Genomic DNA, 25,685 nt, shown 5'->3' with positions numbered 1-25,685 from the left:
AAATCGCTAGAGGGGGACGTAGTGGGGGTGGCGAAATCGCTGGCCAGATTGTCTAGACAAATCACTAGCACGTGATTTCACCCCGGGGAAGGCGAAATCGCGGGCTGGGGCGAGAGCCCTGTGACACGGGTTTTAAATTACAGCTTGATTTACCCTTTACCCCTTTCCTAGCTTTTGGGCTCTGTTTCCTATCAGGTCAGGTTACTAGTTGTTAACAACAGGAATAAAACGACTCCTCCATTAACCACTATAGACGTAATTGATTTTGCAAATGAGGAATAATTGGTGTCTCTTTTTTCAGGTTCATATGTCATATGCTTGAAAGTACTATCATGGAGCGCAGCGGACATATGACATTTTTTTTATCGCTTATGAAAATTATCTCCTGATAGAAACAAATTATGTCAATAGTTAGCATTTGGTTATGTCAATCATAAGCAAATCTATTTGCATACGATCCGTCAACCCCTTAAGGTTCTTGAATTATTTCCCTTCAAAGTCTCAAACAAAAATGGCTCCTTAGTTTTAAAAAAAGCTGCTAGGCCGTCGAAACCTATGCCACTTCCGCTCGAACCCAAGAGCTATATACTATGGATAATGAAACAATCACCCTAGAATGTCCAGAGCACGAGGTATGTGACACCGGAAGTTTTACTGCAGTACCTGAAAACTCCGCCAGCTCAGAATCTAGACCTCTCTACATTTTGTCAACACCCACAACATGTCAAAAAAGATTCATTCACAACTTTTCGAGTTATGCTCTTCACAAACACATATATAAACACACACGCACACACACACACAAATAAACAAACAAACACACAAACACACACATGTATAAACGCACACAAAAACACACACAAACATACACACACAAACGCACAAACATACACACAAATACACGCAAAACAAAACAGACACACAAACACATGCACACACAAATACACATAAATACACGTAACACACATAGACACACACACACAAACACACGCAAGCACACACACACACAAACACACAAACACACACACACACATATATAAAAATACACAAACACAACCACGCATATGTGCACACAGACTTGTGTGTGTCAGATTTCGGCCGAAGTTGATCCAACAAAAACAAGAGTCCGTAGGACACAATTCTCCGTGAAGTATTTATAGTGTGTACATTGTGGGTGAGGTGTTTGTTAATTTCCTTTGCTAGTGACCTGCTAGTTGTAAGATAAATGCATGAAATGGATCTTGATCTAAGGTGTGAAATCACAGACCCTGTTTCACTTCTAGGAATAATCATCCTTTTTTTTTGTTGTATTAGCCATTAATTGTCTAGGGATGAGCCATCATACTGAATAATTGTTAATGATAGCCCCAGACATTAATGATTTCGTCCATTGTATGTCATCTTTATTATGAAGCACTATTTCTCGATTAGAACTGCCAGTCCTATCATCTTGTAATACTTTCCTAGAGGGCGAACTAATTCAATCCAAGGCCGTAATCCCACACCCCGCGTGGGCTAAGCTGTCTGGGCGGGCGGGCATCACTCCCAGCGCCGTAGAGATATCGTTGAGCCCCCGGTGGTATATATATGTTTTCCAGGCAAACCGAAAGTGACTTCGCGGCCGCCCGCGGGCACTTTTCTGAGAGACATATTTCAACAATCTTGCATCCTCTGCGTAAACTATTTACATTGTCACAGCCTCTGTACTACGAACTACAAGTGTGGTAAGTTTGAAGGTCCAGAGATTTCCCATTTGCACATGGCGATCTTGAAATTAAAAATCGCTGTGCGTAAAAGTGCGCTGCGACTGGACACCATACTTATACACAGACAGGAGGTCACTGTACATGTTCGCAGCTAGAACTCACAATTCCCGTTGTCGCATTGGTATGTAACTTGGCATATCGTTTGCTAGGTTGCGTGTGGTGATGCACGTTGTCTACTTTACAATGTAACACAGCAAGTAGCGAAAGGACCTACCTAGTAGTTCTGCTTACGTCATTCAGCGATGCGGAACGGATTTAAAGAATGGTCTCTGTGGGGGGGGGGGGGGGCAGTGGCACATGCCATTGATTATAGGGGTGCAATAACGATATTGCATTGACGATAAAAGCAGTAACGGTGTAACAAAGACATCGTGCATCACTACGCCCAACTTGGCAAACGATTTGCCAAGTCACACACCAATGCGACGACGGGAACGTAAGTTCTAGCTGCGAACGTGCAAACAAAAGCATTTCCAATACTCCCAGAAGGAGGTCATCCTCCTTCCTGGAGTAGCAAAGATAGATTTGAGCGTAATAGCCAAGCAGATCCAGTCATCATTCTCTTCTTCATACCAGCGGCTTTGTGGCTCAGGAACGGACATGGCTTTTTTCTCCGGCGCTTTGAAATAATGAAAGTAGAAACCTTCGATGTGAAGTCTTTTATATGGATGAACAGTTGTCAACAAATAATACCTAGATGAAACAACGCAAACTTAACTGAGTTTTGTCAACTTGATATGTTCTTCATCATATTGTCCAAACTTTCACTGCCTAGATGATTTACAGCAGTGTACTGTAAGCCTAGAATCTGCATTCACTACACGTATCAGACGCAACATAGCCTGCAGCACAATGATCTGTAACTCATCAAAGTGCAACTACACATCCCCATAAAACTACTGTGTCGTGACTATGCAACGTGACCAAATTCAGGAAGATGCTTCTCCTAAGCGGTCGATTGGATGTATCAGCAAGGCAGTGGTGACTAAGAGTCAAGTCTGGGTCAACGTGAGAGAATAACAGCCAAAATAGTAGTCATTGAGGTAGCTATCTATTCGACTTTCATCGTACATAAATTCTGGTCCTTCGTTGACAATATTACAATACAAATGCAGCTGACCTAGAGATCATGCAAAAGACAGTACTAGAACTTTTTCTGTCAATCAGTCATATGGGGTTTATTCAAGCAGTGGTAATAAACATATGATGTCGCCCTGAGTATGAGTGTTACATGTGCAAATTTGCAGAAGAGTTGACATCATGGATAAACCAAACTAAGAAATGTTTCTCGAAAAGTTTTAATTTTCATGTCATCATTTTACATCAATTTGATACAGGGAAGTCGTACATAATCTAAAACGCAATTATCAGACAGTGTATCCATAGTACGCGTGTGTATCTAATTACATTACATTGCATGCATTTAATTCACATATATGTGTTCAGAATATCCAAATGAATAAAATTACAGACAACGTACAGATAAATGTTGGCATGAACAAAGTATACTTCACCATGAACATATCAAGATGCAAAGTTAACTGATAGGAACAAACATCAATGCTGAAAAATGTACAGTGCTGTCTTTTGCCAGGACCACTTTATAAGCTGCTTTAAGCGAGATAAGTGCACAATGATCAATCCATGTCCATTAAACACAGACTATTACCAGTTTCAGTATTCAAAGCACCATAACGTATCCTTCTGTTGTTCTAAAAATGTTCTAAATAATAAATGGTAACGGATAAGATGTTCGTTCTTCAATACAATATATGTCAAAGCGGCTTTACTCGCTACCTTCTGTTGTTAGTAATACGACACCATCCTTCCATTATGAGTTTGCGCAGACACGTGGCTTGACGAACACTGGAGTGCTTTCTGTACAGCCGGATCGACGGTGGGCTCTTACTTGCATTGTCCATTGAAACATGGCTTTTTCCAATAGAACTCTCTCTGTCATCCTTTGCAGAGAAAGGTCAAGATCCACCAGAGAGTCCTCCAAGTGGTCAAAGACATCCAGGTTTTCTGAGTAATTCACAGGAATACAAAATTCAGATTATGGAGAAAAAAACGCAGGGACCATTTAAACAGTTTTAAAATAAGGCTAAGAACTCACTAGGAAATCGTTGGCCCATGTCTTAACAAAGGTGGTGATTCAACTGGACACAATTGGCTTCAGAAAGGAAACATGATAAGGGCTTCCTAAACTTACGTTAAGTAATTGCTTACCTTCTGTTTCTTCAGCACCTAACCCAAGCAGATTCGAGCATCGTTCCCAGAGTTCCTGGAGAATTTGACGATGTTCTTCCGGTGCCTCCAGCTCGTTCATGAGGACCAAGGCATCGTTGATGATAGCAACAAGGATGTTGGTGAAAACAAGCAGCAGGCAAAGCAGAAACGCCAGGAGAAAGATGGGTCCAAGTCTCGTTTCCCTGACTTCCTCGAAGTCGAAAACCCCAAGTACTGATGCAAAGAGACTTTTTCCAGTTTCAACAAAGGTGCGGTAACCCTGTGTGCAAAAGTGGTTCAAAACGTGCTATACAAAATGTAAAAATAAGAAATGTGAAGTAAAATAAATGAAAATGAATTCCGAAAACCAAGGCTGCATGCACATGGCAAGTTTTTATCAGCAAACCCTTTTTACATTACGATCAGCTTTAGAGGCCATTTGGTAAAAATTGTAAGCGGAATCGTTGACCTAGACAATAGCTCAATTTTGTTGTACAATTGCAAATTGAAATGCACAGTGTAATGCACACATACATAGATGCACACTGTACTCAAATATGTACATACCGACAGCTGGGTGCCAAGCAGAAGACGACCCAGCTGTGCAAAGGCACAGAAGACGATGGAGAAGTACGCAAAGAAGCCCATGACTTCAGTTGACATCTGACGTATGCATGCAGCCAGGATGGAGATGGTTGGGTTAAAACGCACCAGGTGAAGGAACTTCATGATGTTGAGAAATGAGAGTATGGAAATTGCCCACAGGAACACTAGGTTCCAGAAAGATGCTTCACTGAAGTCAACATAGCGCAGTTCTCCTGAAAACAAACCCCACAGTATAGTTAATTTTTCATGCCATTTGATTGATACAAATCCAATTTACTAGCCCTAAAGCAACAAAACAATTTTTACACTCATTGTGTTTGCCAACAGAGATGCACATCGTTGATAGACTTTCTAAACGTACCGTTATCATCATTGCAAAGAAAATGGTTTACCTTTGGTCATTTTCAACTGGTTCAGAACATTCCTTGACATAACATTTGCCGCAGCAAAGACAGCAAAGGCAAACAACGACAGGGCTATGCTCAGCACTTCTACAAGGTTCCACGGTTGCCTGAGGTAGTCCTTCCCCTCTTGTACCATAATCAGCACCTCCCTCTTCGACTTGTATAGGAACCACAATACGTAGATGATGTCAAAAGCCATCACGATATAGCCGAGGCTACCAATGAAGTAATGCAGCCTGTAGGTGCTGATGGACATGGACGACACACCGCCACCAGTGTTGGGGAACTCTACTACGTATGTCAGCGTACTGAAGAAGTTCACGTTTGCGTCGAAAAAAGTGAATTCCACTACGATGGCCCGTGTGTAGCGGTCGATCCAATCAGACTTTTCTAGTTCTTCAATAGTTTCCAAAGTAGCCTCATAATTGTCACCCAACTCTGCCACGTACCCTCCTGAATCGTAAGAAGACATTTCTGCCGCCGTACTCAAGGCGTTGCTGGGATTCTGGTAAACCCACGGCGATTTGACCAAATCGTCGTCGATGTGCGTATGGTTGATGGTAGAAACAAGCTGCCATCCTTGTTGGAAGGAACGCTTCTCTTCGTCGTGCTGTGTATAATCGACGTTGCACTCAAGAATCTTGGATCGAAACTTTGTGGGGACCATACACTGCCCTGTGAATGGGTTGGGTATCAAAATGAGGTGATGATTTATGATGAATTGAGGACAATATATACACGTACAGCAGCTAATTACAGCGTTCATATAAGCCACCCGAACTATTCATACCTACCTCTATCCACCTTTGGAAAACGTCTACCATTTTTGTTTATTTGAAATGAATCAGTAAATTGCGATGACCTCGTAGAATATCTGTCTTCATGCTTTTGTGACATACAATTGCACTATCCGGCTAAAACATGTGTCGTGGTCAACATTTTGTAATGATACCCACCTGCAGACACCCTCAGCTGACGTATCCTTGCTGGCCCAACCATCACGGATTGCAGGTCACTGATGAACGGCTTATCACGCCACTTTCGGCGCCCTGCATTGTACTGAGTCTTGTCGAAGAGTTCTGGAAGGAGGCTTTCTCGTCCCCATTCCCAAAAGCTTTCTGCAGTAGAAACCTGCATGGAGATAGTATAACGTTTGTGAGCTGTAAAACACCGCATGATGGATTCAGATCAATTGAAAAATCGAGTACGACAAAGGCACCAATGTAAATATTTTGCCGTCTTTTTTAAAGCAATTTCATATAAGACATTTTTGATTTATTCAGCAGAAACTTTTTCTGTAACATCATTACAAAAGGTGGATCGATGAGCCTGCCGTTCAGACAAGCTGAACTTGTAACGTTACACTGTTTGGAAGTTATTGGATTATGGGTCTCGTTTGTTAGAATATGTAATGTTGGCGTTGTATATATACATAAAAACTACCTCTTCAAAGTCTCCACTAAAGATTCCCTCCAAATCCTTTTGTAGGTAGTAAGAAGAATTGTCCATACTTCCATTGGCTATAACGAGCAACAGCAGCACGTAGATGAGGAATGTGGTAATTTCTCCCAACGTCTTGTCCGTTCTGTCTCGTATTTCCTTCCTTTTCTGTTGGACCTTCAGCGTAGACTCATTGGTGACTTTGTATTTACGAAGTGCTCCCTGATGTTGAGCCTTATTTGCTGAGAGATAGAAGGATGATATTATTGTAAGCTACGGTACAACTAGATAATCCAAATGGTGCATGAAAGTTGTTTGCATCGCTCAACAGAGATATGCATGAAAATATCAGATGACGATGTGGCAAATTTCCTACCTTCAAGCTCAAAGCGGTCAAAGTGGCTTTTAGCATATTGTACGTCAGTAGGTGCTGCATCGAAAGCCGTGTCTTCACCGAGGACTGTCGTCAGTGTCATCTTTTTGAACAGCTTAGACAGGATGATGGCCAGAACTATGATCTGTCAGAAAAATATGAATACATACTGTTACCATAGGATGCAGAAACAATAATGGGTGTCTTAAGATTAAGTATATAGACGACTGACCGGAAAATTTATCAAGCCTTCGCGTCAGGCCGCACCTACTCATATAAATCAACCGATATGTTATTCAAACTTACATGAAAAAATTAATTGTACATTTGACGTACCTTAACGGGCTCAAAGACAAAAGTTGACTGGAAAAATGACAAGAGAAACGTCTTCAGCCAATCGTTAGCCTTTACACTTCCCCACTCCAAACTGTAAAGGATGGTGAAAAACGCTGAGACGAAGCAAGCCAGACAAAGCAGTAGCCAACCCACATAAACACACCAGTGAGGCAGCATCAGCTGTCTGGAGGCTGATGTGGAGATTTGGTCTTTCTGTCCGTTTGTATCAGAGACTTTGTTTACTTCAGTTTTCGGCTTGCACCGCTTAAAGAGTTGAATCAACAACAGGTTGACTGGTAAAATGGTGACGGACGTCATCACACTGACGTATAGATCGTGGACCGTGAAGGAAATGGGACCGAGGTTCACAATTGTTGTTGTCTGAAGATTATCATCTGTTTTATACCGCATGGCGTTGGAGACCATGGTTGTGTAGAGCACGCACAGGCCGCAAGACAAACGCTGAACCCTTGTGAAGTAGCTCTTGGTGGGACGAGAGATGATAGAGTACCAGAGATGTTCGTTCTTCAGGTCCGTGCGTACCGAAGACGAGAAGAGGAAGGAGAAAGATGACAGGTCCTCCTCCTTCGCAGGAGTAAGATTCCTGTAGACCTGGCCGTCACCGCGGTCCAGGGACAACCAGTCGTTGCATATGAAAACATATCTGTGAAACGGTAGGAAATATTTCAAAAATTAAGTTGTTAATTTATGTGGCCACGTTTTATACTAGCTACGATTTAAATTGTACTGAACATGTCATCAAATACATATTATATGGAAAACTGTGCTCACCTGTCCCGCGTTTGTACATCTTGCAGAAGGACTTTCTCCATGTACCAGGACCTGCTCCTGCCTCCCTTGTTGTCGTGCCAGATCTGAAGCCTTCTGATCTCGCCGAGACTACCGCGTACCGCCATACTAAATGTGTTGACACTGCCTTTCTTGAATATCTGAGGAGTGCATGATAAGGGGGAGGTTTGAATCAATGGTGGGAAAAGTTTTGACTTTAATCTGTAGATAAAGTGTGAGTGGATCAAAACCTTTCCGATCAAAATGGGTTATGGAATTTCCCGAGTAGCCTCGTAATCCTGGCTTCTGCCATTGGTTAATTTCATCCTCGCTCGAGCATGTCCAATCATGATGTTTCTGACCCAGGGAAAACAGATGCTGTTCCAGCAATGAGTCTTAGTTTGATTTGATTTGATCTTATTATCTTCGCCGAGTACTTGTACTCGGAGAAGATTATGTTTTCGGTTGAAAAATCTGTTGGGTGGGTCTGAATGTATGTCAGGGGCATAACTCAAGAAAGCTTCAATGAATCTTTATGATTTTCGGTTGGTGTGTAGTGGTTGTGCAAAGGAAGGTCAAGCTTGAAAATGGTTCACCTTGCGTTTTTCAACAGTACTGCAGTGGACTTTGCATTTTTTTGTGTTTGTATGTAGGCAAAAAAAGTGACGGAAACGTTGATGGATCTTTATGATTTTTTGCAGGTGTGTAGATGTTGTGAAAACGGAGGTCAAGTTCAAAAATGGTTCCCCTTGTATTTTCCGTCGGTACTGCAGCGGGCTTTGTGTGGATGTGTATTTGTATGTCGCCAGCATTACTCAAGAAGCTGTTGATGGATCTGTATGATATCTAGTGGATTGGTAGGGTTTACAGAAAGGAAGGTCAAGTTCGATAATGGGCCTTCTAGCAACAGAGCTTCAAAATTTGGAGGCATATTTTCTCAAAGTGCTATGGTCATGATTTTTGTGTGGTAGATAGTTCATGCCACAGAAAGTAAGTTCTGTAAATTTGGGCCCCCTAGCGGCTTGTTAAGAACTGCAGTGGGTGTTTTTGTTTTGACATTCGGACATGAATAACTTGAGAAGGGGTCGACAGATCGTCGTGATATTTGGTATTTATAGAGCTCAGATGGTGCTTTACATAATCAATGACTAATCATGCAAATCAGGAGCTAATTTGCATAATAAGAAAGGAAAGTTTGTTAACCCACTGCATTTCATAATCGGACATGGGACTGTCAGGTCATGTAACCAGATGGCCTTGCATAAACGTACATGTAGGTCAAATAAATAAACTATCCTCCAAGCAGAGGTGTGGGTCCTGCTGGTTTTTAACGCGTTCAGTCTAGGCATTTTTGTTCACCAAGATTGGCGACATAATGAAAAGGTGACAAAAAAGAAAGCCTGACAAAACACCTAAAACACGTCAAAAACCAGCCAGACCCACTCCTCTGCTTGGAGAGTACACTGTACCAAAACTGCACCACTGCTAGGTGCGGAAAAGTCATATGTACATGTACTATGTCTTTCAAAATGTGTATGATATGGAATAAAGATTTATTCTATTCATATATATTGACTATACCATTTCATCATCACTTTCAACTTACAACACTGCAATATCGAACCTTTGTGGCCCATATAATATCAACATACTCATATTTTTTCATGGCCAGTTATAACATATACATTTGTATCAGCACACTCTACACATATACCAGTCCTGTACCACCAAATGATTTTTAACCCCATCTAGACTGGACTCATTCGCCCCATCATAACTTCCAAATGGTATGGTGCATGATCAAATTTGCAGAGGGTGATAAGCACGTAAATATCAATCACTCTCCATAATAAGCCTTGATTATTTGGCGAAGATAATGTGTTCGTGGAACTCTAGTTAGAATAGCAACGGTACAATACACGTGGGGCATAGGCAGCTATTGCTGGTGTTCAGTGTCGAACAAAAAGTGGTTTCTTGGAATCAAACTGCGCAAACTCGTTAGAAAATGTAACGATATGTGACTGAGATGTAACTTCTAGCAAAATCGCTTTGCCTTGCTGTAAAAGTTTTTACGTCTCCATGGAGGTCACATAAACTATACCTGTGAGTCCTGTCCAAAGATCCGCACCCCCGTCTCCGCTTCGTCTCCTATCACATTGAACGCCACGTTAGATTCCGTACCAGCTCTCACAACGTGTCCTGTGGTAGTAATACTGATCTGCGGCACGGTTGTCCGGTAGGAATCGGTAACACCACTGACAAATAAAACATCAGTTCATCATTCAAACTGCCACGTGAAGCAGAATTTGACGAGGGAGATGGAAGCAAAAATGCAAGGTAGTAGGAATGGAGAACACACATACTTTCTTCACGTCTGCTATGTCCTTCCTTCTAGCAAACACTACAGCAATCAAATATAGCCCTAGAACTACGAGGACTGTTGAGAAGACGGCCGAGTTCTTGTCAAGATCGGCGAACTTGCTGAAGACCGTGTTGAAATCGATGCTGTTAGGTGCAGTCGCGAAGTCAGAACCAAACGGCGTCATGTGATTGCAGGCACATACAGTTTCAGTGATAGATGTTGTAGGGTGAACCTAGAAATGGACAGCAGTTTCGTGAAATGCAGCTTTTCTGAAACAAGCAAATCTAGTCTACGGTGCTGAAAATGAGCTAATCTTTCCTTCAAGATTCCCTTGCAGATGACAAGTCATTTGTAAGTATATAAGATGTAACTTAAGGACAAGCATATCTGCAATAGTACGATAAAGTAGTGGGAGGTTAACCATGGTCGTACCTTACAGCCATGACTGCTCCAGATCTCCCTTTCTTCATCCCAAAAGCTACATCTGATGCGCTGTACTCCAAAACTGTAGTACCGTGTAATGTTCTTGTTTAATTGATCATCAACCAACAACACACCGTCCTTCGTAGGTTCCTCTAGCACATCAGCAAGGGCTGTAACAAACATTAGTGTTTATTAAATGATTTGAATGGTTGATAAAGACAAAACATCTTAATGTCTTGCGAAAAAATCATCATACACAAATTGACTTTAAGCTGAGTAATACCTTCTACTTTCACTCCAATTCTGTATATTCCGGAATTGTTCTTTCCAGATACCAACAGATGCACGGGATGGACGTCAAACCAATGATGGTCGAGCTTGTAGCTATTGAAATCTTGGTCTTCCCAACTTTTGTTGAATATGTCATATTCGGTTTCAATGGGAAAGCCAGATGCCTTCCCAAACACACTTGATACGAAGCTCTTGTTGGCTGCCTGCACCCGCACGATGACCATGTCCTCGTCGGTGATGTTGACTTGGTGATAAGTCATACCTGACGTACCCAGCGGGGAAAACTCGTAAAGCTGCGTTTCAATTTTGCTTGGATCGGTTTGGAACTTAAGTAGAATGTCCTCATTTAGATCATCGAAGGTGTGCCATGGTGTCCTTAACGGTAGTAAAGAGAGGTCACAGACAACCGACTGTACCGCACGCTCGCCACCTCCCCAAGTGAACGGATTGTTTCGATACACAACAATCTGAACAGGAAGAGAACAACAGACATCTCAAAGTACAAAATGAAAAAGTAGACAAGTTTTGTTTGCTCATCATATCAATAGACCCCTTTCCAAATACCGCGGCCATTTTGAATCTAGCGCGAGCGCGCATAATTCGAGCGCGGGAAAAGTAAACAAACGGTAAGCGGTAAGGCGTCCCCAATAGAAACCAGCGTTGGGTCATCTTCTGCGGCGAGATGTTCTCCTCCTCGGTGAAATCTATCGATATATTTGCATGGCACAAGTAGATAATATTGTTGTGGACACTTGGACTCGATATCGGCTAGTGAAATTGTGAATTTCGGCTACTTTTCCACAGTTCCGGCCGGGCTGTTGAGCGCGCGCTACAGTGAAAAAACTCTAATATGTTTACACCGCGTGCTTGTGGTTTCCCTGATAATGTTAGCTAAAGTCGAGAAAAAATCCCACAACACACACACTTTTCGGACTGGGATCCTTGTAGCTACGTAGATAGAAATATACAGAATTTTACCAGTTGTGACCGTAATTTAGACGATGACAACTTTGCCTGGGAAAACTCACCCATGTCCAGTATCAGGGTGAAATGCACGAAGTTGTCCTAAGTTAAGTTAGATGTCCGAAGTTGTCCAAAGTTGTCCGAAGTTGTCCGAAGTTATGACGTCATCCTAACTTTGGACAGTCAGCCGGGCGGTGTACGAAGTTGTCCGAAGTTGTCCGAAGTTATGACGTCACCCTAACCATGACGTCATCCTAACTTTGGACAGTCAGCCGGGTGGTGTACGAAGTTGTCCGAAGTTGTCCGAAGTTATGACGTCACCCTAACCATGACGTCATCCTAACTTTGGACAGTCAGCCGGGTGGTGTACGAAGTTGTCCGAAGTTGTCCAAAGTTATGACGTCATCCTAACTTTGGACAGTCAGCCGGGTGGTGTACGAAGTTGTCCGAAGTTGTGTGTTCGTAATTCGAAACCGGAATATTGCGTTCTTAAAACGGTGTCGTTTTTCAGTCTATCAGTTTGAAACCGTGATGCGCTGAAGTCGCCACGGCTAATTTTTAGTCCGTGTCTTTGACGAAATAGACTTTCTTTACGGGAGAATTACGGACAATATCATATCATGTCGTGCAGTAAATCTTTGAAGGCTACAGATCTACATTCGTCCTGGAAAGTCGAGTTCGACTGGAAGGATTTTCCGGAAGAACTTGTTCAGGTGGGTTAGTCGTATTTATTGCATCTCAATATCTTTTGCGTTCTGACTTTTGATTTATAAATCTTATTTCTTTAGTAATTACATCTTACCCAAACAACAGAATGTTGATTACGTATCATTAGTGATAATTTTTATTATTGCTTACAGGGATGCTGTGCTATTGCATCTGTTTTGTGCGTGCCAACGGTTGCTGTTTTATACAGCCTTATCACAGTCGCGGCTTTTGCTGTAAGCCATGCACAAGTCTCTCCACCTGACACCAAATGGAGGGAAAATGTTCTTCTGTGGACAGCCATCTGTCTGCCAACAGGTAGATTTACTTCTAAACATCTTTTTTATTGTGTCAAATCAAACGTTTTATTCAATGTAGATATGACGTTATATGTTCAAAATAGTATTGCGCCACGGCTGCTTTTATTTCATCTGTTCTAATCTTTCTAAATATCTATTAGCAGGCATCAAAATGACATTTACCTGTTGTCTTGGCAGGCGCTGGGAAATCTACTATCTGTAAATGGATTCAAGAACTTGTGACTGATGTTTACACGAAGTTGCGGAAATACCATACGGACAGTGGTAGTCCGTCTGCGGGGTTTACAGAAATGTGGAGCGCGGAAGAGATGACGTTCCCGAAGCTTGGGGAAGTCATGTGTTTAAACGGGAAAAGAGACCTACAAATCAGGGATGAGCTCTCATCTTTCCTTGCCCAGCTTTGGATGTATTCTAACAAGGCGGGCATGCTGGACACGCCAGAATCATCAATGATGTTACAACTGTATAACGGTACAAGCTGGACGCGGAAAACAGGTACTGTCTGAAAATATTTTCATTTTCATTTGATTTAAACATTATCGACATGTGCGATCTTTAACTTTTCACAACTTTTCTTGTCATATTGATAACTGAGAACGCTTTGATAAAGCGCTGAATGGTCAAGCGCTGAATGGTTTACATAATGTTTAGTGTTAGTGTTGTGTTAGAAAAGAGAGCATTGATGAGATGATGAAGTGTGTCTTGTAAATGAATCGTGAAACGATAAATAGCGACGGCAACAATTAACGTTGGCATTAGTGAGTGACAATTTCTTTTTAATTAAAACACAGCAAAGCAGGGGGAGACATGAATAAGTCCATTGAGGCAAACGAAGTTTGAGAAAAGGAAGTTGTGCGCCGCTTCAACGATGCTGTCTCCACTATGCGATGCCGACGATGACGACGACTTTGGTCCGACAACCAATAAAAGGCGATCAATTTAAACAGTCTTTTTATGTAAAAGAAATGTGACCTTGCAGGCAGAAACTGCCATACTTCTGTACTAAATGGTGGAAGTACTTCAATTAATTGTTAAATTACAAGGAATAAAATAACAACTACTACTTCTTATGATACAAAGTAGTGAAAGAAGACTGCAATACATGTAGTTTATAAATAGATATGGGAGATGTTTTCAGGTACTTGTATTTAGAAGTGACGTAAAAAATGGAAATATAATAGTAAGAGTGAACTTAAATTATTTTGTGTGCATTGTTTAAGCGAACTTTAGGAGGAGAAATAAAAGACTAAAAGACTTAAATAAAACTAACTAAACTAAAATAAATGACTTTTTTACAATGCATGAACATTGTTTTTGTGATGATTTATGTGCATCTATATTTTATTTGTTTATATGCGTGAGTGGTGTGTATCATTTTTACATATACATAAGTTTTTACTATGTATTAAGTAACTTTGGACAACTTCGTACACATGCCGCCCTACCCTGCCTACTGTACGCAGTTTGCTGACGTCACGTTACTTTGCACAACTTCGGACAACTTCGTACACATGCCACCCTACCCTGCCTACTGTACGAAGTTAGATGACGTCACGTAACTTTGCACAACTTCGGACAACTTCGTACATTTTTCACCCTACCCTGCCTACTGTACGAAGTTAGATGACGTCACGTAACTTTGCACAACTTCGGACAACTTCGTACATTTTCCACCCTACCCTGCCTACTGTACGAAGTTAGATGACGTCACGTAACTTTGCACAACTTCGGACAACTTCGTACACATGCCACCCTACCCTGCCTACTGTACGAAGTTAGATGACGTCACGTAACTTTGCACAACTTCGGACAACTTCGTACACTTGACACCCTACCCTGCCTACTGTACGAAGTTAGATGACGTCACGTAACTTTGCACAACTTCGTACAACTTCGTACACATGCCGCCCTATCCTGCCTACTGTACGAAGTTAGATGACGTCACGTAACTTTGCACAACTTCGGACAACTTCGTACACTTGACACCCTACCCTGCCTACTGTACGAAGTTAGATTACGTCATCCTATAAACGATTTGACGTCATCTGTGACTCCCGATATAGCCTCAAAGCCAGTAGGAAACGGCTTTAACTTCGTACAACTTCGTACAACTTCGTACAACTTCGTACAACTTCGTACAACTTCGTACACCCTAACTTCGTGCACTTCACCATGATACTGGACATAGCTCGGAAAACTACGCGCGTTGGGAGCTCGAGAAGGTCGTGTGTTCTGTCAAGCCTTTCTTAACATAGCTTCGTCCGCAGATATTTTATACTTCCACTGGATAAAATCCAACAAAAACGTGAAAATGTAGGTTTGAGCTCAAGGTCCTTTTGGTTAGGAATTTAGCAGAGTTTTGGCGGCTTCTTTTGACGCGTTTTCTGAAATATCAAAACCTAAAGTACGTGAGTAAAGATGGAGTGTTTTCACTATGCGCCGTAATATCTTAAAATTTCCGTCGGATGATATTTCAGAAACGTGAAGATGTAGGCTTGAGGGCTCTGCGAGTAGAAATTTGACGGAACTTCGGTGGCTCCTTTGACTTTGACCATGGAGGTTTTGCTTTGACGATATTTTAGTGCCAAGATTAGAGGAAGTTCGTTAGTGAAGCAGGGGGCGTGTTTTCTTCACCCGATACATATCCAATTCTCGATAGTAATGGTGTTATAGGGGAAGCAATAAGTGCATAGCTATGGTGCAGAAGGACGTCCTTCCGTCCTCTGAAGGAACTTCATTCACCATAGCTATGGGGAACGCATTTATTGGCTACCTCTGCGCACAGGCTGATGGGAAGGCCTTTCGTGAGCACTTCAAAATGGCGGCTCTGCAGACTACTACTGCTTGCTGTGCACACGCATTCGTGTCGAAATTGTTAAAGATGCTGTACTTTTTGGAGTGCTGACGATCTACGAATTCACCGAAGTACTTATTGCCTGTCATGCCAACCTTATGATGGCTCTGGCAAGCTACACCCACCGCAAGGCCGCACGCACTCCACCAATATTTTGCGGTACGGCAGTATCCTGAAGCGTTCGGAGCTCATAAGTCATATAAAACATATTTCAAACAGGGATAGCCTACGATATTGGGTACATGAAAGCGACTTCAGTTTTTCTGTAAATAAAACGATTCTCTCACTCTCGATCGCGAACCTGTTTTTTTCTCAGCCGCAAATAAGTTACCGCAAGGGCCAAGGCCACGCGCACTAAACATTTTGTGGTTCTCCTTACGGCAGTATCCTGAAGCGTTTAGAGCTCATAAATCATATCTAAATCAACGCAGGTAAAACATATTTCAGACCGGGATTGCCTACGATATTGGGTACTTGAAAGCGACTTCAGTTTTCATGTAAATAAAACGATTCTCTCACTCTCGATCGCGAACCTGTTTTTTTTCTCAGTCGCAAATAAGATACCGCAAGGCCCCGGCGCGCACTAAATATTTTGCGGTACTCCGTACGGCAGTATCCTGAAGCGTTTAGAGCTCATAAATCATATCTAAATCAACGCAGGTAAAACATATTTCAAACCGGGATAACCTACGATATTGGGTACATAAAAGTGACTTCAGTTTTCCTGTAAATAAAACGATTCTCTCACTCTCGATCGCGAACCTGTTTTTTTCTCAGTCGCAAATAAGATACCGCAAGGCCGCGCGCACTAAATATTTTGCGGTACTCCGTACGGCAGTATCCTGAAGCGATTAGAGCTTATAAGTCATATCTAAATATACGCAGGTAAAACATATTTCAAACCGGGATTGCCTACGATATTGGGTACATGAAAGCGACTTCAGTTTTCCTGTAAATAAAACGATTCTCTCACTCTCGATCGCGAACCTGTTTTTTTCTCAGTCGCAAATAAGATACCGCAAGGCCCCGGCGCGCACTAAATTTTGCGGTACTCCGTACGGCAGTATCCTGAAGCGTTTAGAGCTCATAAATCATATCTAAATATACGCAGGTTAAACATATTCCAACCCGGGATAGCCTACGATATTGGATACATGAAAGCGACTTCAGTTTTTCTGTAAATAAAACGATTCTTTCATCTCAATCGTGAACATGTTTTTTTCTCGGTCGCACATAAGTTACCGCTAGGCCGCGCACACTAGATTCTTTGCGGTACTCCGCACGGTAAAATCCTGATGCAGACAGCAGGCAATAAGTACTTCGGTAAATTCGTAGATCGTCAGCACTCCAAAAAGTACAGCATCTTTAACAATTTCGACACGAATACGGTGTGCACAGCAAGCAGTAGTCTGAGTCTGCAGAGCCGCCATTTTGAAGTGCTCACGAAAGGCCTTCCCATCAGCCTGTGCGCAGAGGTAGCCAATAAATGCGTTCCCCATAGCTATGGTGAATGAAGTTCCTTCAGAGGACGGAAGGACGTCCTTCTGCACCATAGCTATGCACTTATTGCTTCCCCTATAACACCATTACTATCGAGAATTGGATATGTATCGGGTGCTTTCTTTGTAGCGTTTCATTACATCACTTTTCGCGGAAATATTTTAGACCTCCGCAGGATGAAACCCCACAAAAAAGGAAAATATCGGCCTGAGGTCCTTCAGTCCTCAAGCCAATATTATCTAACTTATTTTTCGGTTCCATCCGGCCAACAGATATCTTGAATATTGCCGCGCAAAATGATTTAAAGAAACGCCACATACAGTGGAAAACACACCTTCACTCACATACTTTGAGTCCTCAAGACTAAATTCTTTGCATCCGAAAAGATCGTCAAAAAGCCGCCGGAATTCTGCCAAATTTGAGGACATTGAGCTCAAGCCTATATTTTCACGTTTTTGTAGGATTTCATTTGGCGGAAATATAGAATATTGCTGAGCGAAGTCGATGTAGCGCTGCACAGAAAACACGACCCTCCCCCAAACTCACTTAATTTCAAGATGATGTTGTCATTGTCACGACAGCCAGGCTCAACATTTATATATATACCTCAACGTAGCTACAAGGGTCACCGCCCGAAGAGTATATGTTTTGTGGGATTTTTTCTCGACTCTAGCTAGCATTATTAGGGAAACTACAAGCCCGCGGTGTAGACATATTAGCATTCTATCACTGTAGCGCGCGCTCAACAGCCCGGCAGGAACTGTGGAAAAGTAGCCGAAATTCACAATTTTACTAGCCGATATCGAGTCCAAGTGTCCACAACAATATTATCTACTTGTGCCATGCAAATATATCGATGGATTTCACCGAAGAGGAGAACATCTCGCCGCAGAAGATGACTCAACACTGCTTTCTATTGGGGACGCCATTGCAAAGCTTTACCGCTTACCGTTTGTTTACTTTTCCCGCGCTCGAATTATGCGCGCTCGCGCTAGATTCAAAATGGCCGCGGTATTTGGAAAGGGGTCTATTGCTTTAGATACTATATCAGAGAAATCAGTTCTTATGGTTCTGTCATAAGTATTGGAGAAGAACGGCATCCTGTAGTCCTAAAGGGACTATATTGAATCGAAAATGTTAACTAACCTTTGCATCCACCAAAGAGGGAGGTCTGGCGGGGATCAAGGCCTTTCCAGAAGGGAACAGCAAGGATACACCCTCCATTTCAATTAGCCTCTCCTCGAGCTTGTTAGCCCTTGTCCGTTGCACCATGACCGTTACGCCTCCTGCAGATACCACAGCTGGGGGTCCTCCTAACACTAACCCATTCTTCATCGTGCTCACCAGACCATCAATAATGCCACGGGTTTTCTCAATTATTGACCGCTTCTAAGCGTTGGATAGATACAAGAACCCATTACAACAATATGTACAGTCAAAACGTTTGACGCAAGATCAAGAAAAATGTTGGCATTCTTATAATAGCTATGTTCTGTCGATAGATTCAATTACATACTAGGAGGTGATAATCCCTAAATAGCTACTGTGTACAGATAGGTATATACATCAAAGACTGTTTGGACATTAGAACAAGCAATGTATAAGTATATGACATGAGATATTTCGATATGTTATTCTATCCCATATGATTGTGTGTAATCAACCTCATTTATATTCACTTATTCGTTCGTATGTATGTATGTAGTAGACCTTACGAAAGTCGCTGTGCTTTTGTTGTGTCAATATATATCTTGTATAATACAATCCAAACCTTTGCATGTTTTGTCGCCTTCGCTTCAGCTACCAGTTCTTCCTTCTCTTGCGGAGAGAGATATTCGTCTTCAGCGACAGATGTGCCATCATTAGCAGAGTTATCCAGATCTTTAACCGGATTCTCTTCTTCAAGGATATGACCAATTGAGCCCAGTAAAGCTGAAGGAAAAGAAAACCAGTGGACAGTCCGTTCATACATCATCATCTTGAAAAAAATATTCCCACATGGGCCTGTGGTTAGTCCCATTATATAACGTAGGTCTCTACTTCAATGAGCAATGCCGACAATGTAAGATTAGATAACGTAAACGGCTCATGACATGTACATCACAACAAAACTGACACGACGGAATTAGGTTTCCCCACGTGCAAGATAGATTTACGTTCTGGTTCCCGTAATGTATCAATCACAAATGTCCGTAATGTCATCTGACACTACTGTATACTCTTTGAGTGGATCTCGTAGAAACTGACGGTATCATATTACCCTACCTGTCCCCACGATAAAAACAGCATCTGGTTCGAGGACGTCGACTTCTGACATTGCCTCCATCGTCATTTTCATTGCTTCAGCGGCATTTTCCTGCGTTTGGGGTTAGTAAAGATAGATGATTTTGGCTCTGTCCCAACAATAGTCTATGACGAGGTGTCTAGGACTCAAAAGCAGAAGCGGCTCACTCAGCGGTTGGGATTCAAATAATAACGAGGGCTAACTTTAAATTTTGATCTTGAAAATAACAATTTCTAAACATACAATTTTGTCCAATAACTATTACATTTTAATACGTAAGTATTTTCAAAACGAATTACTTCATGAATGCGCCCATTTTAAAAATTCACATTTTGAATGCAAGAGATGTTGCTGAAATCAACACATTAGTACCTTTGCTTCATGAGGTAGGTTCGGACAGTCACCCACGACAAGCGCGCCTATCTGGGACAGCACCTTGATTCCATCGATGCCTCTTACTGATGAAGAGGCCGCCTGAAAAGCTTTCACAGACTCTTCGCACAACTTGGTGCTGTCGGCTTCGTCTTCTGCATGATCTGTTTCCTACAAAAAAATGTACCAGGGAGTTACTTGACTGTGTTTGACTTTGAAAATAGTCATGAGTGAATTCATTATATTCTGTGATCAGCCTTGCTTTTGTCAAGTAAAGCCTATACATGTTTGTCTATTTCACTATTGCTGTTTATTTTTTCCCGTCAGCAATGTGGAATTTGTACGTGTTATTTTTGCCATGGGTCACAGACAAATATTACGATCATTTTATTGAACATAAATTTTATTTGATAAAGACAAATATACTGACACCTTGTCATGTTGGAATGTTGACTGGACAAGGGCCGCCATCACTACCGCTGGGTCAGCCGCTGAAATATCACTGAGGTTAACCCCAGGGATTTCAGGAATGGAAAGACCTTCAACCAATGGGGGTGGTGGTATGTCCTGTGTGTGATTAAATCATAAGACAGAAATTCATACCTGATTCCATACATACATACGTACATACATACATACATGAATACATACATACATACATACATACATGCATACATACATACATACATACATAAATACATACATAACCGCGTTGGGTGAAAACTAGGATGTAACCAATCACAATGATGTTTGAATTGACCATCCCACTCTGTTTGGGATTAGGTAAAATTCGAAGATAGCGTTAACTGCTAGATTTTCGAACTTGACATCGTCTGCCAGGGTAACCATATTGCCAATACATGAAATACTCATGCGCACTGCTGTATGTGTGTTCTGATATGTATGCCATGCCATTGACTAGTGTGTTGTGGATATCATTAGGATTTGTAAGGTAGTATTACGTTTATCTATTTCATAGAATGGGATATTTGGCAGAGGTTTTGGCAACAGGATCAGTATATCCTTAACAAGGCTGACACATCCAAATTATAAGAAATATGCGATGATAAATAATAACATAAAATACATTTTACGAAATATATAAAAACATAAAAGTTATGAAATCTAACAGCCCGACGTATTAAACACATGATGATTATGACAATGGTATTTAAAATTTGCTCGCTCATTTAACTCACCTCAAACAGCAGGGCACCGGACGACTGTTCATCTGTGGATGACAACACATTGAAGCACATCGTCATTAAAGCAGAGATAACCCCATATGTGGAATTGCTTTAACAAATATATGTGTTCCCAATATTTTAAACGACGTTGATCGTATACACTACATTGTCTTTTTGGTTAGATCCTGTAATCGATTGCCACCCATTCATGCGCCATATATGCCAGTATGTTTCCTTTTACTACGAGACGTAAGAAAATAAAGGATCTTGCCGTCCATACTTTGCAGCTGAACGTCTCCCATTTCAAAATGAGCGGAAGAGAAGTCATCGGCACCAAGATCCTGGTCACTTCCATAGCTAGATTCACTGGCGTCTTCATCAATGAAAGAGTCACTGTCAGACAATTCACCCGAGGTGGATTCAGAGTCTTCATTGATCATCCAATCGATAGAATCTGAATCTGCTGATGCGAGGATTCAAAATTAGTAAAATGAAGAAAATTGAATGATTGCGCTCATTAGACTAAATCAAAGAGTTATCGCCCTATCGCAGTGATGGTCTAACGACAGAGTACCCACTTTGCATACGGTAACATTCCCTAACGAATTATACCAAAAACGTTTAAAATTACTGATAATGCACACAGCACTCCGGGAGTAAGGGCTCTGAAACCACAGTGCTATCAGTGGAATAGCCTTAGCTAGCTGCCCTATTATTTGTGCATGCACAGCTGTGTGGCCCGAGGGCTAAGGAAACAGAGATGGGCGCCATCTACATGACCATGTAGTGCGGGAAGGGCTTTAACTTTTAATTATGCCTCGACAAGCATAGTATCATCTCTAACACCCATGCAGGGTTGGAAATAGATTATCTAGTTACCAATCGGCGTAGTGTATGTAGACAGATCTGGCTGTAGCGATGACGTACAGGGCTTAACGCTGGTAGACAATGTCACCCAATGTCCTAGGGAAGAGAAGAATTATATCATCGTTAGATGTTTCATAATGAAAGCACATAAAACGATAACATTTGCATAAATGATACTGCTTCAAGTTTCACCCATGTAAGAGCGTGTATGCGTTATATAATTACATTTACAAGGATAATAACAAGAAGCTTTACAAGACGAAGTAACTAATGGCTTGAAGTGTTGTGACAGAAAGACATCACAATTTCAGACTATATGTAACAAAAGTAGCATCACTCAGCCAGAAACCTCGAACAGGGCACTCACCGTGTAAAGATGACTCCGGTAGTGTGGGCGACTCAGTCGTTGCCTTGGTAGCTGCTGCGTGTTGTTAAAGTAAAGAAAAAAATACCTCTTTTGATCAAGCACATGAATGAATAGTTGATAACTTCATTTATAAATGATGGAACTATTTTCTCCTCCACTATTCCCCCACCATTTGGATATTCATGATCACTTTAGGCTTAGGTCACAATCGCACCGGTGCCCGTAGGGGTTTGTATTCCCGGGCAGGACCCGAAAACACAAAATTGACCCACTAAACTGCCGGACACCGGAATGGTACACTTTGGTGACCTGATGATGAGCTCACCGTGCGTATTTGTTACTGGGTTCCTCATTGATTTTAACTTTAAATTTCCGGGGCCCCGGCCGTGCCAAAAAATAGCCCAGAAGCCGCGGGTTGCCCCTCGGGGCCAAGTAGGGGTAACGCCCGAAACTGCAAAAAAGGCCCTGGAACTGCCCAACAGGGCCAATTTTTCCAATTGTGACCACCTATTATAACCATACTTTACAATCATAATCTTGTCACCATTCTTGATCACACACCTGTAAGAAATATGATATTCGTGCTGGCCCCTTCGCCTTCAGGACCAAAGGTGAACAGCTTGGCTATGTAGATGGTTTCAGGTACCAGGTCGTCCACCGCCACGGTCACACTGTCACCATTCAGAGTGACATTAGTCGCCAGGAGAGGGTCATAGGAAGGGTAGACCACGAGTCGGTATCCGAGCAGAGGCGCAGTCGGAGCGTCCCAGGCCAACGTGGCCGAGTCTTCCTGAACCTCTTCGGTGTGTAGATAATGAGCATGGTCCACAACTGATAAAAAAACGAAAGATGCCAGTAAGATATCAGAATTAAGTATACTTTGACGTGTATATCTTACCAAACGACTAGTCTTTACATCTTTGTTTACGTAGCCATCAACATTTAAGCGATCAAGATTGAGATACAACCTTGCTTTTTTTGTCTTTTTGTTTGTTTTATCTCGCTGCTTTGAGATAACAATACTATGACTGTATACGTAATGACTGAGTGACAAATAAACACGTCTACTTACTAGTATATTGGTTTATTCCAGCCGGTGGCGTCTCACTGTCAGCTGCTACTCCTGTCACATTGACGCTGTACTCAACACCTGGGAGAAGCCCTTCCATGGTAATATTTGGATGTCCCGAATAAACGGATCTCTTCTCTTCACTGCCAACCATCCCGAAATCAACTCTGTAGCCCAGAAAAGCTGTATATGGAGGTGGCGCCCAGGACACCGAGAATCCAGAGGTCGATACCTTGGAAGTCGTAAGGTTGGCGACTAGGCCCACATCTGGACAAGTACTTGCGGGTAGCATACCTGCGAACAAAGAAGGATAATACTAGTTAGTGTACAAAGCCTGCAGCCAGGAGTTCGCCACTCCCAGACCCGGGAAAGACCACCGAAGAGATGGAAGGACCAAATTGTGAAGGACACGGGCTTAAACAGTCGGGAAGCAGAGGCTAGGACAAGGGACAGGACTGCTTGGAGGATTCTCCTGGAAAGCAAGGGGCCAGTTTCTGGCCTGAGCACGTAGACAGGCAGTAGGCAGGACAATACATTCAATTTATCTATTTGTTTGCCTGTATAGGACACACAGCCAGGGCTGCCCAACTAGCCTAGCCTATGGTTTTATACAATTGGTGATGATGGAACGTTTGCTTTAGGACAATATTACGAAGAAATAGCTTACAACCTTAAGGCATGAATGCACTAGATACCAGTAACACAAAATCGAAATAATACAGCTACTTAAAGGCGACCTCAGCGAGTGATTAGCAGAAATTGAAACTAGTATCCTACCGGTTGTTTCCGTTGCCGAAAAAAAGAAGACCTGGCCATTTCGTTGTCGAATGTAGACCTCAAGTAGATATGAAGTTCCCGGTGCGAGTTCAGTAAAGTTGAAATTGTCTGTGTCCCAAGTCGTCGATTCAATTCGATACTGATGATTGAAAAGGTTTTTCTGTTTTAGATAAACAGTGCTGTTGGCACACGTCTCCCGATGTTTTTGCCATTGGACGGCGATAGAAGAAGTGGTAGTCTCCGTGATGTTCATTTCAAATCCTGTATCGTCTGTAAAATGTAAAATGAAATAATTCAATAATTTCGAAACATCTCATATGCATAGTACCAAAACTATACGGTTACGACAGGAAACATCGCATACCTCCGTCAATTATCTAGAGTTTCTTGTTTGGCGTGATTAAATGTATTTCATTACCGAAGCAAATAAGGTTTTGATTAACTTGTGTCCGTTGATTACTTCCTGTCACTCTGACGTGACTACCACACTAACAAAAATCATTTTTCTTATTTTTCTTGTTTTCTTATGCTGCGAAAATTTGAGAATGATTTTTTCACACAAAGGAAAAACAAGAAAATTCAAGAAACCTTCTGGGAAGTCTTGTCTATGTCAATTCTTACACAAAGAATTTTATTCTTTTTTGTTCTGAATCTAAGAAAATATTTCTAGCATGCTGTTTTCCAATAAGAATTTTCAAGATAAAATTGCTTTCTCTGGCTTGATAAAAGATTTTGTTTTGTTTTGTCAAATTTATATTCTTACAGATTTTTACCATAAGTTATTTTTCCTAGAAAATTTGATTCTACTCGAATTATTTTCTTGAACTTTCTTGGATTAAGTTAACTGAAGAAAAAAAATTCTTAGATACAATTCTTGTTTGTGCTTAAAAGAGGGATTCTTTTTTGTGCTTAAAAGAAGGATTCTTGTATACAGTATTCTTGCTGAGAGAAAAATTTTCTTTGTATAAGGGAAAACAAGAAAATTAAGAAAAACGATTTTTGGTAGTGCATATGGAAAATATGCAACAGTGAAAACAAAAACAGACAGACCAAAGACAATAGCTCAACGTGAATTAGTAGGCTCTTTCATTCACCCCATGGCCTGGAAGGCCTATCCGAAAATACTTGGATTTTACTTTTTGCCATTACTCACAGGGCCGGCATGGGACTACTGAATTGGATGAGGCGAGTAGTACAGTCTCTTGGCTCCCGGGAATCGAACCCGCCGGGCCGCCAGCTCACAAACTCAACGCATTTACCATTTGGCTAAACGGTCCGGACCAGTTAGACTGGTTGCCATGTGACGTGGACATTGAACTCACCTTCACACTCATCACGGGCTGCAGCAATCTGTGCCTCAGTCATGGCGTGGTTGTACAGCTGCAGACAGGCTATGCGACC

The 25,685-nt window shown here is 41.8% G+C and overlaps 1 protein-coding gene and 1 long non-coding RNA gene across 2 annotated transcripts; one reads left to right on the top strand and one right to left on the bottom strand.

The window, feature by feature from the left end:
* Window positions 1–4,292: 4,292 nt before the first annotated feature.
* On the bottom strand, window positions 4,293–11,279 carry LOC136426816 (polycystin-1-like protein 2). Its single transcript, XM_066415538.1, has 11 exons — window positions 11,198–11,279; window positions 10,738–10,810; window positions 10,045–10,198; window positions 7,947–8,104; window positions 7,155–7,818; window positions 6,822–6,963; window positions 6,449–6,687; window positions 5,962–6,136; window positions 4,994–5,680; window positions 4,567–4,813; window positions 4,293–4,302 (listed from the first exon to the last, which is right to left on the bottom strand). The coding sequence occupies exons 1-11, from the start codon at window positions 11,277–11,279 to the stop codon at window positions 4,293–4,295; spliced, it is 2,631 nt and encodes an 876-aa protein (XP_066271635.1).
* Window positions 11,280–12,040: 761 nt separating this feature from the next.
* Window positions 12,041–13,843, top strand: LOC136427390 (uncharacterized). The gene is made up of 4 exons (XR_010754415.1): window positions 12,041–12,695; window positions 12,843–13,005; window positions 13,185–13,502; window positions 13,799–13,843. It is a non-coding gene; the product is annotated as an uncharacterized lncRNA (long non-coding RNA).
* Window positions 13,844–25,685: the final 11,842 nt, after the last annotated feature.

Source organism: Branchiostoma lanceolatum, chromosome 2, assembly GCF_035083965.1.
Source record: "Branchiostoma lanceolatum isolate klBraLanc5 chromosome 2, klBraLanc5.hap2, whole genome shotgun sequence".
NCBI lineage: Eukaryota > Metazoa > Chordata > Leptocardii > Amphioxiformes > Branchiostomatidae > Branchiostoma > Branchiostoma lanceolatum.
Note: the sequence above shows the minus strand (reverse complement) of the source record. Positions and strands in the feature narration are given on the sequence as shown.

What these genes read in the sequence shown, in the direction of transcription:
- LOC136426816 (XM_066415538.1), bottom strand. Translation starts at nt 11,279, where the DNA reads ATGACTTATCACCAAGTCAACATCACCGACGAGGACATGGTCATCGTG. An exon ending in TCAGCTGAGGGTGTCTGCAG is followed by an intron (nt 5,681 to 5,961) that starts GTGGGTATCATT and finishes ACCCATTCACAG; the next exon opens with GGCAGTGTATGGTCCCCACA. An exon ending in CCAGTTGAAAATGACCAAAG is followed by an intron (nt 4,814 to 4,993) that starts GTAAACCATTTT and finishes GTTTGTTTTCAG; the next exon opens with GAGAACTGCGCTATGTTGAC.